Source organism: Babylonia areolata, chromosome 20 (assembly GCF_041734735.1).
Source record: "Babylonia areolata isolate BAREFJ2019XMU chromosome 20, ASM4173473v1, whole genome shotgun sequence".
NCBI lineage: Eukaryota > Metazoa > Mollusca > Gastropoda > Neogastropoda > Buccinidae > Babylonia > Babylonia areolata.
In genome coordinates this window covers 53,465,423-53,481,523 of record NC_134895.1, presented here as the reverse complement: position 1 = coordinate 53,481,523, position 16,101 = coordinate 53,465,423, and the positions used below count along the sequence as shown (strand labels likewise).

The 16,101-nt window shown below is 36.8% G+C and overlaps 1 protein-coding gene across 1 annotated transcript; it reads left to right on the top strand.

Annotated features, from left to right (window-relative positions):
• The first annotated feature begins 229 nt into the window (after positions 1 to 229).
• Positions 230 to 15,190, top strand: LOC143294726 (guanine nucleotide-binding protein subunit gamma-1-like). Its single transcript, XM_076606172.1, has 3 exons — positions 230 to 318; positions 2,847 to 2,897; positions 13,848 to 15,190. Exon 3 carries the CDS (start codon positions 13,867 to 13,869, stop codon positions 14,077 to 14,079), a length of 213 nt encoding a protein of 70 aa, XP_076462287.1. The 5' UTR covers positions 230 to 318; positions 2,847 to 2,897; positions 13,848 to 13,866; the 3' UTR covers positions 14,080 to 15,190.
• Positions 15,191 to 16,101: the final 911 nt, after the last annotated feature.

Here is a 16,101-nt window from a genome sequence, read left to right as displayed (position 1 = left end):
GGAAGCGGGATCAAGGGATCGCTCCCTTCTGGTCAATTGTTCCTACTCCAAAAGGGAATGGGACGTTTCCGTAACAAATCAAGAAAACGAAACCACACAAAAAGCTTGACAACAATGACAATATAACGACAATCATGACAGACACCCCGCATAACCAGATCCATTATTTCACATAGTAACAACGACAACAACAACACAAGAAGAAGAAGAAACAGAAAAAAAAGAGAGAGTAAAAACAAGGGAGGTAAGATTATTTTCCAGACAGAGGCTCATTTCCGATTCACATTATTATTCCTGTTCCTGGAGTTTGCACAGAAGGTTGGTGAGCTGGGTTGTATGCTCAAGATAACAAGTATTACGCATGAGTTGAGATATAGCCACTATCAGATACTTAATAGACAGTTAGATACGTATGAATGTTGTTGTTGATTTTTTACGACCAGAGCATGAATAATTACATTGGCAAATAAGGCAATAATCAACAGATGAAATCAGTATGTCGCCAGTCGGCATTTCATTAACTGATTTTGATGGAACGGTTTGGGCGAGGTCGACTGAACGCCGATTTTGTTTTCTAACAACTTTTATTGCGGTAGTTTCTCTTATTTTCTGATAAAATAAAAGTTGTGGGTAATCACAAATGTGCATTCCATGATGGCGGAAGTTCTTCATTCCAAACTGAGCCAAGACTGGAGACGTAGATTTCGTCATGCCCAACAGAACAAGCAGTGGTCACTTGGCATACCGAGGCTGAGTAGTGTAATGATAGTGATGATAATTCTGGTTCTACATAAATTTACTAGTGTTAACCAGTGCAGTACTGCCAGTAAGTGTCCTTTGCTTTTTATTAAGACAATGAGAAAAGATGGTTTGAAACATTGCGTCCTGTATGTTACAAATTTATCCAGAACCAGATAGCCAGCAATGAACCATTGATTGAATAAATGTGACATCATCTCATGCTAATTAATTTGGTTATTTGCTTGAATGAAAGGCAGTGTTGTGAGTAAAAGTCAAACCACTCGCCTGAAGAAAAAAAAGAGATTTTGTTAAGGAAGAAATTTAATTCTTTTTATTTTATTTTATTTTTTCAGCATCCCCAACAATAAAAGTCGAAACAGCATTGCAGTGTTTGCTGTAAAAATTGCTTTGTCATTCACAGAGAATTGTTGAAAAATGAAGATACTGCCTTGAACTGTTTATTGACTTCAAAAATTGCTTTAAAAAAATATAATTTATGTGTTGACATCAGTATTTAAAAAAAATATATATATATATATTTGAAACTGTCACCACTCTTAGTCATTCTGAGAGACTGTGGATGGTTTCTTGTCGGCTGGGAAGACTTAAAAGGAATGAATAATGATTCAGGTACAGAGTGGTATGGTTGAAATAAAAATTGATTAAAAAGTAAAATATAACTTTATAAGGACTTGTGGTGGCTCACACATAAACCTCATTGGGTCATAGTTACAGCTTAACAGCTTATTTGCTACTGATCTTGTAACTATTAGTGTTAACAAATGTAGTAAACTGTAAAGTAGCATTGCCCATATTGAGACAAGCCAAGAACTTCTGACCATGGCTGCTTCCCAGCACTTTGCACATTGACACTGAGTCAAATGAAAGAATTTGTTTTAGAAAGAAGAGCATAATAAATTATGACCAAAAATATGCAATTTGCACTTTGACTAGCTAAAAAGTAACTTTCCTACACTTTAGTCAGATGGAAAAGAACAGATGTGATCTTTGTAAGATAAATGATCTACTTTAACTTAGTTTAAGTGATATTAGAAGTGCCATGTGTGTGTGTGTGTTTCTGTGTGTGAGGTGTAAACAGAGAAAGGATAAACAAGAATAGTGGGATCAAAGGTCCGTAAATTATATAAGTGAAACAGCAGTTAACAACATGAACAAAGTTCTACAGATATATATATATATATATATATATATGTAGGTTGTATAATAGAAACACTCCTGTTGGTCAATGTAACAGGGATTCCGCAATTTTGAATAATAATTAATGGTTGGACATTATTTCTTTTATGTTTTGTTCTGAAAAAAACAACTTTTTCATGACTGTGGAAGCAACCTGACAATTCTCTGACAGTGAAGTAAATAGTGGTTTCATGTGATTTGTTTACCCCAGACATGATTTTTTTTTTGTGGTTTTTTTGTTTGTTTTTTGTTGTTTGTTTGTTTGTTTTTTTGCTAAACTTTTTGTCTTAAAACAATCAGTCCTATGCGAGACACCAGAGAGTTTTCCAGTCTGTATGTATAAGATAATAGTATAATCAACAATCCATCATTTTTTGTTGTGTAATTTCAGTTGTAAACCCCATTTCCTTTGTTTAAGTACTCCATTGTCAGTACTAGCTTGACATCTGCTCCACATTGAACTTGAAGACTGAAGAGGTCTGCAGCATTCTGAAAGTGATTGATGGAAAAGTATTTCAAATGTATTGTCTTTTCCGTGCGCATCTTTTTTCTTTTCCTTTTTTGTGCGTGCTACTCTGTGATATTGTCTGTAGTCAGTTGCCTTAGAGTTAGAGTTAGAATCTGTTGGAAATATGCATTTCATTCAGTTGATAATATAATTTATATGTATATAATTATAATGAGGTTGCTGTATGACCATCTTTGGTGATGGTAGTGGATCACTGTGTAACTGTTGAGTGTTAGTGTTACTGTAATGTTAGAAGATATACATTTTTGTATGAATGTCATACCAGTGACAATCATGCTGACATTTAATCATATGAATAATATACCAGTGATAGTTATGATGTCATTTTATATATGAATATTTATAAATACCAATGATAGCCTTGATGTCTCTGCAACAGATAAACAAGGATCAGCCAGTCTCTTGAACCGTGGTCACAAAAGCTGTGAAGGTTGGTTTTTCTTTCTGTCTGTTGTACTGGTGTTGTAAATTTTAACATACTCTAGTAAACATGCAGTTACTTTTTATTCTTGCATGGATTTGTAACAGTGTACAAGTTGGTTTCTGTTGTCATAACTTTGCACACAACAATCTCTTGCACAAATTTCTGTCTTTTTCAGTCTATCTTTCAGTTTGTGTCGTTAACTTGTTATGAAGCTGCTTGTCTGCATTGTTCTTGTGGCTTTCGATGGGATTTGAGGATTTGGGTTGTATTCACCTCTGGGTTGCTGTTGAAATGGGTCCATCATGACAAGCTTTGAGCATACATAGGAGTTCTATCTGTGCAGCACTCAGTGACTTGTGAAGTTGTGTTGGTGTTTTTTGAAGTTGCAGATGTTTGCACATATTTTGTGGAATTATTCATCAGTACACAAGCATACAAATACTTACAAACACACACACACACACACACACTCTCTCTCTCTCTTTCTCTCTCTATCTCTTTGTCTGTCTGTCTGTCTCTTTCTCTCTCGCTGTCTGTCTCTTTCTCACTTCTCCCCCCCCCTCTCTCTCACATTCACTCACACAGTCAGTAACACACACATAAACACTTAAGAATAATTGTTTGGAATGTAAATTATGATCAAGGACACAAGATGGGCAGAAATTCTGGGGCAATATTTTTGGAACCAAAGACTGAAACAGATACGGTTTTACATTGAAAGGTCTAAAGGAATTCATGGGCTATGATAAATATAACTGTCTTTATTTTAATGTAAACTGCTTGCCTTTGAAAAGGTATTTCATGGAGAGAGAAAAATTTCCTTTTAGGTACATTTAATTTAATTTATGTTCTTTACTTTTGCTTGTTATTTTGAGTGGCATTTTCAACTTCTGTGTTTGACTTTGAGATACAACAAAGCAGACTTTTTTCTTCTTTTTTTTTTATTATCCAGTCAACAGAGAAAAGAAATGGCATAGCATGCATCCATGTTTTTATTCCAGTTTCCATTATTGATGTCTGGATCTGACATGGATTATGTGATTAATGTAGACTTATGCATGCACACATTGTTTACAGTTATTATAGTATAAATAGTTATAATCTTTTCTTCTTCTAGTTCTGTCCTGGTAATGAATTAAGTGTAAAACAGTGGCATCAGGTGAGTATTTGTGGTTTGTAGATGACACAGTGGACAAGCAGCATTCAGCTGAGTGTTATTTTCAGTTGATTTTTCAGAAAGGATAATCATTTATATGTTTCATTTGTTCATTTTGTTTAAATGTAGTATACAGATACAGTATATATCTAATTCGTGGTAATTCTTAGTTGTGTATTATTACTTGTAGATTATGGGACTGAGTTTCACAGCCATTTTCAGATTTTGGTACATTTTCCAGTGGTTATAAATGAATTCAGGTGACTTTTTTTGTTTGTTTGTTTTTGTTTCATCTGTTTTTAATCTTTTGATGGGGTTATTGTATTCCGGTCAGACACAACTTTCTTGTCAGAATAAACCACATAACTTAAGATCTGCTGAAATTGGTGTGTACTATTTCTGATGTCTGTCTGTCATTCTTCATAGAGTACAGGTGTAAATGTCATGAATTCCTAATGTAGATTGGTAAACATTCACAGTGATTGAATCTAATTTCGTAATTTTGGTGTTACACTGTTGGTGTATTTCTGTTACATCTGTTTTTGTGTTATTGTTGATGAAATGTGTCTGTTGTGCATGAACACTTTTGTTTAATTTAAGTTGTTTTATTTTGGCATGCTTTGTAATTTGCATTGCAGCTGAGAATTGCCTGCTACAAACATGAGCAACTGCATTTTAATTTAACTTATTTTTTGCCTCTGGACCTGTTTCCCATTTCTGCTTCCATTTTATACATTGCTTATAGTCAGCCTGTCTGAATACCTGTTGTGGAAGGTGAAGTGAAGGTGTAGAAGGTATCATCATGTGATAATGTGATAGGAAATTAAAGAACAAACAGACCAAATGGTACAATAATTGGTCGCAAATTAAACAAGAAAACCCCACAATGCCTTGATCTTCAGCTGTACAAAGTCAAAGAATCAGCTAATATGATGTGTGAATAACAATAAGGCTCATGCATTAACTGCACGCAATCTTCAGTGAAATTGCATGGAAGTCCATCATGACCTGTATCCCCTGGTTGTTGACACTTTGTTGAGAGGTTGAGTGTGGCAGAATGGTTAAGACCCTTATCTGCCAGTTCAGTGTCTGTGAGGGTGTGCGTTTGATTCCCACTCTCGCTCTTCCCTCAAGGTTGACTGGAAAATCAAACTGAACATCAAGTCATTCAGGTGAGATGATAAACCAAGGTCCCATTTGTAGCACACACTTGGTGCACTGAAAAAAAACCCATGGCAACAAAAGTGTTGTCCTCTGGCATAATTCTGTGGAAGAAATCCACTCTGATAGGTATACAGATATGCATGCACTCAAGACCTAAGTACGTTGGGTTATGCTGCTGGTGAGTGTGTATGTGGTGTAGCATGTATGGATTTGTCTGACTGCAGTGATACCTCCTTGAGAAACTGAAACTGTGCACTGAGCCAGCAAACTGAGGGGTTGAATAACCTGTTTAATCAGGAGTAGATGCACAAGCATTGCTTGACATTGGTGGGAAAATGCATGCACTAGTGGCTGAGCAGTGTGTGGGGCCTGGGTCTACTGTAGCTATCTGATGAATCATTTTCATTCTATTCCTAGGGAAAATTCAGTTGCTCATCTTTGTGGCCGGAACTTGCTGTACAGTTTGCGAGTGTTATTTTCAGTTGGCGGTGTTGTTTTGTTTTGTTGTACCGTGTTCCTTTTGCTGTTTCCTACAGGCCTACCTTTCCTTCCTAACAATCAGCATGCCTGCTTACTCACGAGATTCTGACAACATTCGAAAACTGAGCGCCGAGGTGGAGCGGTTGCGGACACATGCCCACCAGCCCCACCTCAAACTCTCGGTGACGATTCGGGAGATGGTCAACTACTGTAACTCAAACATGGCTGGGGACCACCTTATTCACCCTGAGAAGGAAAACCCATTCAAGCCCAAAAAGTCATGTCAGATCCTCTAGATGAAAATAGTGGAAATGTGGCAAAATCTTGGTTGTATACATCATGTGTGGTCTTTAGCTCTTGTCCAAGAGCAAAACTCCCAGGATATGCATATAACGAGTCAGTTTACTTCGGAAGCTGAATATGTAATTAATCAGCTTTGGAAAGATAGGGAGAGGGAGATAGTGTATTTTCTTTGTTTTGGAATTTGCCCCTTTTCAAGAAATCAGATCTGAAGACAATTTTTTTAGGGGTGTGTGTTGCTCTGAGGCATAATGATGGGGTGGACCACAGCATTCCAAGTATTCTGTAACCTAGAAAGGTTTGTTTCTGATAAAAGAACTTTTCATCCTCTTTTAACCCAGCACCTGTTGTAAAGCATGTTGTAAGGTTGGTTTTTATGTTGTTGCTGTTGTGATTTTGTTTTGATATGATATACATAGACTAGAGTGCTTCTTCACTTGATATGTGAGTATTATTGGATTCCTCAGTTTGTTTCATCTGTCTATTCAGGAGGTTTCAGTTGTATATTGACAGTGTATATTACTTTTTCCATTGTGGTAAAGTCAAATTAAGTCTTGAGTATAATGTATTATATAGTGGTCATATATTTATATGTTCTCTGTTCTCTTGAAAGGAGAAAATTTCAAAGGGAGCAAAGGTGCAGTTGTGTGCGCACATGGATAGAGTGACAGTGGATTAAATGTGTGAGGAAGGATTCTTAACTATTCAGCACAGGTCTACATTAGATCTGGATCAGGGTGATAGATCAGGTTCAGACAGATGCTGCATCACTCTACGTCAGTCTTTGAATATGATCCAGCATTCTCAAAGCTGTTGATGAATGCATGCCATACTTAAAGTAAGCATTGTAAAACCCATCCACAGTCTTGGGTTTGTGCCAAAATGTTGTTCTGGTTAAATATTATGATTTGAAGTTCATAGTAACCGGGGTTTATGAAGTATGCATGCTAGTGAGTAAACAAGTTAAACAAGTACGTGAATTGAAAATGAGGTGCTATCAGGAAAATAGTAATTTTCATTATCACTTCTTCATGCAGTTTCAAGTTTTTTGTTTATCTGATAATTACTTGAGTTAACTCTTACTTCTTCCAGTTTTCATGAATAGATTCCTGACTTTAGTTTAAGAAATACTGTTGAAATATTTGTTTTTGTCATTTTATACCCTAGTCATTTTATGCCATGCTTCATAGCCTTTTTTATTAGTGAAACAGACACACACAAAAAAAACAACAAACAAACAAAAAAACCCAGTATTCCCTAGTTAATGATTCAAAAGAGAAAAGTGAAAGTGGAACATCCGGATAATGGCAGAGCAGTCTTTCTTTTTTTAACATTTTCTGGCAGAATACTTTGGGGCTGGGAGTGTGACAGAATACACACACACGCACATGCACTCTCTCTCTCTTTCTCTCTCTCTCTCCCCACACCCCCCCTCTCTCTCTCTCTCTCTCAAGCAGATGACAGATACCAGTTTTTCAATTATGACCTTTGGAAAAGGTATGATCTGACTGAGAATTATTTTGAGAGATGGTGAATTTTTAAGATCAACAAGGAGAGAATAGTTCCAAATATTTTTATTAGTAGGAACCAGAAAACTAAAAGAACAATGACTGACAGTTTTTACATTCATTTAATTACTAGGATTTTATGTAGCTTTTCACTTCAGGGTATAATGGGGTATAAATACTGACTTAACCTTAAGCCGAGGTCAAATTTGTTTACTTTGTTGTTGTTGTTGTTTGACATTTTTTTTGTTGTGCAAAATATTGGCCAGATAACTAATTTGAAAATGCTGTTAAACTGGAAATGTAAATGAGATCTTATGCATACATGTGCGCTTGCGCTTGAATTTTTACTACTTACCCCCCACCCCAACCCTGCTGAACCCCACTCCCCTCATTCCACTTACCACACCACTCTTCATTATGCAGGTGAATCAGTTTCTGCCAGAGTGTATCACAGATTATATGACCATTTGTTTATTATTCTCTAGGATTTTTTCCTTTCATTGTTGCTGTTGTTTATTATCATTAAATTCCTTGTGAAAATTTTTTTGAGAAACATCAGGCAATCTCTCCATATGTTGTTGATTGGAGGAGACAAACCAGCTACATTTTGTTTCCCTTGGTGGATTTTTGTTTAATTTGTTATTATCATTATCTTTTTTTTTTCTTTTTTTCTTTTTTAGAAGCAGGAGTAAAGTATTCCTGTTTGTCTTTGTTAAATCACACAGCTACTAACTACAAAGTACCAGATACTCAGATGTGATAAATATGTGAAAAATTAATGAATACAAGAATTAAAATATGTGAAAAATAAATGAATACAAAAAATAACTGAAACTAACTGAAGAAGTGTTTCTGATAATTATTCATGGTGGTTCATGTAGAATATTATTATGAATGTCCATTAAAAAAAAGGCATCAATTGAGGCTGTGGTAATTTTGTTAAGTTCCTTCCTTATCCCATATTAACGTTAAACCCTATGTGCCATTTGAGTGTTACTGTTATATTTGGTTTTGGCAACCAGATTATTTTATTTGGCATACCCATGCATTTTAATCATTTTTCTTTTCAAAAAGTTTGATTCGCATTTGAAGAAACACAACTCAGTTTGAAGTTCCCTGCCACTACAGCACTGAATGGTGCAAGGGAGAAAAATAATGAGTAGGGTGGAAGTATTTATAGTTTGTATGCTAATGCCGAAAGAAAAGAGAGGGGAAAAAAGGTATTTATTCTGAGAGGGTTGGTTTCTTTCCGTGCAATCAGTTCAGACTTTTTTTCATCTTCCTTTTTTTTTCTTTTCTTTTCTCCTTTTGTTTCAATGATATTGAGATATTTGATTCTCTAAATCTAGTACATTTTTAGATTCTGTTTGTAGCGATATCTGATGATGGTTGTTTTGAATTTCTGTGATCAGGAAAGAAATTTTAACCTGTTAAACCTGATTCCTCTGTGATAATTATTAGATTGTTAGTTAGACAAATTCTGATTGATTGAGGCTTTCATAATGACAAGAAAATTGTTTTCTTCAGTATAATTGATTATTTTATGTGAGTGGTAAAACATTTGATGAATCAGTCAGTTACATTGTTAAGTTAATTATTTAATTGTTGGCTTGCTGACAGATTGTGTCAGGTCTTTTTGTGACATCTGTGGATGAGAATAATTTCTCCGAAAAAGAAAAATCTGCAAAGGCCAACAGACAAAAGATGGATAAACCTTTGAAATAGAGCAAAATGCTGTGATTGTGACGGGCAGGTATTGTGTTGAAAGGCAGCATACGTTATACACCTTCAGACACGACACAGGCCCTATAAGTATGAGGTCACAAAACATTCCTGTCACAAATCAGCCATGAACATGATGATAGATCATATACTTGTTGTCAGTGGAAGGGGGGTGGGGGGATCAGACATAATAAAAATGAAGCGAGATTTTTTTTCAAATTCATGAAATCATTTAGAATTATGTTGTTGTTTTTAAATACATAAATATTTGTAAGCTTTTGAGTGGATTCGCTTGCTGATCTTAAATGGCAGTGCCTTATTTGATGTAATGTGCATGTTGTCGCTTGTGTTCTTTATTTTTGTTGGTTTTTTTGTTGGGTTTTTTTTTTGTTACTTCATTTAATGTATCGTTTTAAGTTGTTTTAAACTTCTTTGGTTTTCTGTTCACCTGTTTCGTATGCATGCAGTTTTATTTGAGAATGTCATTGGCTTGCTGTGTTATACTAATAAACTTTTGGTTTCATCTTCTTAACTTGTTTATTGTTGTCCATTTTCTCTTTGCGTATGTTTTTTTCTGGCCTGTTGGCTTTGTCTAAACACATTCTAGCTCTTCTTGCTTTCTCTCTCTCTCTCTCTCTCTCTCTCTCTCTCTCTCTCTCTCTTTCTCTGTGAAAGAGAGAGGGGGAGAGAGAGAACTTGAGAGAGTTGGTGAGGGGGTGTATATGTATGTGTGTGAGAGAGTGAGAGTGTTGATATTTGACTTTTTTTTTCTTTTCTTTTCTTTTTTCTTTTTCTTTTTTTCTTCTTGTTGAATATGTTGTTGAATTTTATCCGATACTGGGGTGGGTTTTTTTTTTTGTTTTGTTACATTTTGACTCCCCCCACCCACTCCAACTCCCTTCAAATCTTATAACAGTATTGACTGCTTGTTACATTAAAAGTATTGACAACTCAGTTTTTATGGAACATGTTACATCATGAAGAAGTTATTTATCATAGAGAAAGGTAAGAACAGAGGAACACATGATCATTTACATGCATGCATATTCAGTGTATATTTATACTGTAACACATATGCAAAGTTTTTTATTCTACACTCTCACATGCACATTCATGTACATTTGTGAAAATGTTTGTGCATAAACTTAGGCACACAAATTTACAAGAAAGACAATAAGTATAGATATGATGTTATAAGTGTTGGAATTAGTGTTGTGTATCTTGATTCTGTCTGTGGTCAATGGACACATCACTCACACAACACACTCTCTCTCTCGCTCTGCCTTTCTCTCACTCTCTCCCCTCTCTTTCTCTCCCTTTCCCCATCCCACACTACCTGTCCCTGTACCTGTCCAGCTCACACCCACCCTCTCCACACACAGACATGTTTGTGTTAAACAGTACAAAGCCACAAACGGGCGCAAGGCTTGCTATATGGTTCCCAGACACAATGCATCAACTAATTACTTGTAGGCAGCTTTTCTTCCTGAAATCTTGTTGGAGCTGACATGAACCAGACTGCTTTCCTTCAGGAGATCCAAGTACATTCGTGCAGCATGGGCTCATCTTGGCCCAATCAGTCTGAAAGGTTAATTAAATAGATGATGTATCACTCGATGAGATTGGTCTCTGTGAGTGTCGAGAGTACCACTCAAAATCTGATCAGGGAAGTGGTCATGCACAAGCCTGGCAGCACTGGTCTGTCGTTGATTCTATCCATCATATAAAGGAAGGTCTGAGACTGGCTTATGCTGCAGTGTTGTGTGGAGTGATGGCAAGCTGAGGAATCCTCTTCCAGCAGTGTCGGAAAATTAAAGTTTGTTTTCTATTGATTATTTCACAAGTAATGCTATACCTGTTTTGCTCATGTTCAGGTTTATAACAGGTGGGGATAGGTTGTTGTGCAAGTTGGATCTGTAAGACTCGCTGTCCATGTCTTTCAGGTCTTCTGGATGATCACTTGTTCTTTTTTTCTGGTGCTGAGTGATTCTGACTGATCACCAATGTAGTCACTGGCATTGCAGTTTATCTCCTTTGGGATCCACAATAATGCTGGCTTAGTGGTTGGTGTGTTGTAACTGTTTTCAAAGTGCCGACATATGTGAGAACTATCATCAGTAATACTGTGACTTGATGGAGAACAGAACTACTCTGGCATGATAGCAAGAACACAGGACACCTGAAAACCAAGGAACATTTGAAGACACCACACATGCACTCACACATGCTTGGTGCATGTACACACATGCACTTGCACACACACACACACACACACACGAGGTAGTGAGAGATCATTTCAATAGATGATGAACAAGAAAATTATAGGAACAAAAGAATAAATGAATAGATGGATAAATAAATGATATAATAAGAGGGGGGAAAAAAGCCCCGAGAACACCACACCTCCACAGTAAAAGAGGAACCAGAAAGGAGCGGAAAAGACATGAGGCATAAAATGGCACCATCCTAGATATGATCACTAATTTTACACTTCATGGCATGAGCTCAAATCAACATTTTCTGAGTGTCTCTAGCATGTCAGTCTGCAGCAGTGAAGATGGCAATGGTGTGTAATTGCTGACACAAAAACTGCAATGTATTGGAAGTTTTCACTGTAAAGTAAGCTGGAAGTTTTCACTGTAAAGTAACACTGTAAAGTAAGCTGTTAACTCTAACTGATGGATTTTATTATTTGAAAAATCCAAAACAAATGAAAGCAAAAGCAGGAAAAACAGCCATCCACTCATAATCACTCCCCTAACACCCCCATACCCCCTACCCCCACCCCCCTCCAACAACAAAAAGCAAAACAACTCCTTCACTAAAAACAAACCCAAAAAATGCTTTTTGACCTTCAATTAATCTCAGTTGCATTTCTTCTTCTACATTTGTGACCTTCGACTCTCATGTTCACTTTGTATAAATTTACAAATGGAATGTATATACTAATATAGAGATGAAGACACAAGCAGATCTGCACATATGTTGACCTGGGAAAATGGGAAATACTCCACCCTCAACCTTCCAAGTCGTGATGCCGGAATTGAAGCCAGGACTCGCAGAATGAAAGCCTAACACTCTAACCACTTAGCTGCTGCATTCGTCATTAACCAAACCTCCAACTGTATGTGCTGAGTTCATAAAACAGAAGTGTGGATAAACACAGTTCATTGATTTTATCGTGCTGCAGAGGTCTGGAGTGAAAGTGAAGGATGAATAAATCTTCAGCGGTTCATAGAAAGCCTTCCATTTTACGTTAGAATTTTCTTTGATAAATGTCTCCATTCGTAAAGAGAAATCTGTAAGGGAGGTTTTAAATGTGCACTTCCTCATCCTCCCCATGAATCATTTGAGGAGGAAGAGTCGCTTTGTTTTAATGGAAACAGCACAGGACTGAACCTGACAGTTGTTCATTTTTCATGCTGCTGAACCTTAACCCACAGAGTTGCACCCTGGCCTGTCTGCTACATTTCCAGTGCTGACAGTCCACAAGGAGCTGTCGCTGTTGTGACAGTTGTCATTGTCAACTTGTTCTGGTGCAGTCTGTGTTTTGCATCCTAAACGTGTACTTCCTTGTTCAAGGTTTGTATCCTGGACACGTACATCTTGGGTGCTTGTGTTCTGCTTCAGAGAGGGAACCGGGATCTGAAGACTTCACTGCATGACTCACCAGAATGACACGTAGTTACACAGTAGCAAATCAGTATGTACACTACGCACACGCCCATAGAACATGTCTACTCATGTGCACAAACACAAGAAAGAGAACTGTGACATGCTTGCTCATGTGTACGCACATAAATGCATGATGCATGCATATGTGCACAACCATTCACAGCCACCATGCTCAATGTATTTGAGAGTACATGGGCAGGTATTTTTATATACTGTATGCAGGTCTGTGTATGTTTATGTAATTAAGACATGTTCTGCGTATCACACACAGGTTCTTTTTTTGTTCTTTTTTTAAGCAAGCAAATAAACAAAATCTGTATGTTCGGTTGGAGGAAAAAAATACAATGATAATCTTCTGACGGTCATAACAGAAAGCAGAGAAGCAGTGACAATGGGAGAGAGAGGGTTGTATGGAACAGCTGAAAAACTACTTTGTGTGTGTGAATGTTTGTACTTAATGTGTGCAGAAAGTTGTGTAGTTGACCTGTGTTAAGTTATGGATATTATGTGTGTCTGTGTGTTTTAAAGTTAAACTATACATTTGAAAGTGGACCAGTGCTGTATTATGGATAGTATGTGTGTCTGTGTGTTTTTAACTATATATTTGAAAGTGTTTTTGTGAAGTGGAAAGGTGACAGTGTTATAATGTCATTACCTTTCATTCTTTCTCATTCTGTCTCTTTTCCTTGTTTCTTTCAGACTTTCTTATGTATGAGAAAGAGTACACATATGTGTGTGTTGTGTGTCTGTGGTGAATGTGTGTGTATGTTTGCAGTATGTGTCTGTTGCGTGTGTATGTGGTGGTGGTGTGTGTATGTGGTGGTGGTGTGTGTCTGTGTTGTGTCTATGGTGTGTGTGTATGTGTGTGCATGTTCATCTGTTCTGTGTGTGTATTTGTGGTGTTTTTCATGCAACTTTTCTGACGAAAGGTTTCCCTGACTGTGCATGCAGGTAAGCCCCAGCGGCCGCCATGAACAAGTTCCAGGAAGGGCTGCAGCAGCAGCGACGCCTGATCGAACAGCTGCGCTGCGAGGCGCAGATCACACGCCTGCGTGTGTCCCAGTCCATCGACGATCTGGTCAAGTACTGCGAAGCCCACGCTGAGGAGGATTACCTGATCCATGGCTTCACCAAGCCCAGTGACAACCCCTTCAAGGAAAAGGGAGGCTGCAATATTCTCTAGTGCCTGCCGGTCAGGCATGGGTGATGGCATTGTCACGGAGGAGATGGAATTGTCTGGATTTCTTGTTACGGTCAACAGCTGCACCATCTTCTGTTTCCTTCTTTCCCCCTTATGGGTCTTCAGCTCTGCTGCCTTGTGTCATCACCACCTGGGATGAAGAAATTGTATCAGTACCACATGGCATTATTACTTGAGAGTCAGAAAACTGAAACGTGCTCATGAATATAAAAAAAAATAGTGTAAGCTTCAAATTTAGATACCTGTGAAAGCAATCATGCGTGAGTGTGTGATACACAGTTGGAATTATGTTCTCCATTAATGACATTTGGGTAATTTTGTGGATGTTATATTTGTTACAGTAGATTCATTTCGAATTACTTAGGGTTCTTTGTTTACAAGATTGTATGTTAGTGTCAAGTCATATTTCATTGGGATCATTTATTCATGATTTTTTTTTTTTTTTAATAGTAAATCAATATACATTCGACTGACTGAGACCAGCAGATGAGCTGCATTTGAAATTCTGTTGCATCACAAAGTTGGCCAACAAGTATGGTAGGCAGGTATAGACCAGGGTCGTTGCTGTCTTCAGTTCCACTTTGAAGGATCTGAGCTTGATGTGTTACTAGTATCCTTGACCACGTGGTAATCCATTTATTGCACTGGTATTTTGATTAATTGATTATTATTGTTGTTTATTCAGTATTTTTTTTTGTAAACCTACTTAATAAATAGCTGAACTGATGTGCATTCAGACTTTGCAATATTGGACCCGTGCATTCATCCTTTTTTTTTTCTTTTTCTTTTTTTTTCTAATATCCCCACTCCAATCACCCCTCCTCTGCACTTCTAATTATAGACTTTTTTGTCTCTGAAACAAATTTTTAAAATCTAGCGCTGAGGAATATTTTTTGTTTTTATACCAGAAGCATATTAAGATTTGGGAAGTTTGACAGTTGTGCAAGGTTTTGATATTTATTTCTTCTTCTTTTTTTTTTCTTTTTTTTTTGTGAGTGTTGTCTTCCTCTGTATATCTTTTATATACATACATATATATTCTTTTTGTATGTTTATTCAATGGATACCAAATAAATCACTGTGCAATGCTGAATTTATGTATATGATTTTGTATGCGATGTATGATTGTGTGTATGTAATATGCAGTAAACACACAAAAGTATCAAAAATTCAGTGAAGCTTGCTCAGTAATAGTGGTTTTTTTGTTGTTTTTTTTATAATTGCATGCAACAACTCACTAATTCCCTCCCTATCAGCGTGAATATGAAGATAGTAAACTTGTTATGGATTATGCCTCAATCACTATATATATTTGTTTTATCCATATATGGATGTGTATAAACGCATGTCCTTCGATAATGTTCTTTGCCATTGTTAATTTCAGTTGTGAAATATCCACATAAATTGAAAAAATGAACAACTTTATTTACAGTGATATTTGAAGATTGTTTGGTTTCTCAGTGACCAGTTTGAACACCTTTTCAGCCCGGAAATGTACAATAAGCAACATGATTTGATTCCATCCACATTGTTCCCCCCTACCCCTTTGTCCTCACCATTTGTGCTATAGTTGTGACTGTTGTGCAATAACACAGAGAATCTCACTTGCCTTTGAATAGAATGACCCACGAGCAGTTGTAAATTTATCAGGGATTCAGAAAACAAACTGCTTCAGCCTTATTTCAGATTTTGATTTGAAATTATTTCTTCCAGCAAATCGTAACACTTTTGAGGTGATCATCTAGAGTGCAACAGGGATGTTAGTGTGGCCATGGAAAAAGGTTGTCAGCAGAACTGTGTATGCCATTGTCAGCTTCAGAGAGCAGTGCAGGTTGGGCTTTCATTAAAGAACATTTTGAGATAGCTGTTGACATTCAGAGATGATGATGATAATAGTTTCTGTTGTACTTCAAAATACAGTGATGCTCAAGGCACATCACATGAGTAGATATAACAACAAAAACAAAACAAAAATTTACATAAAAATAAAAATCACAAATTCTT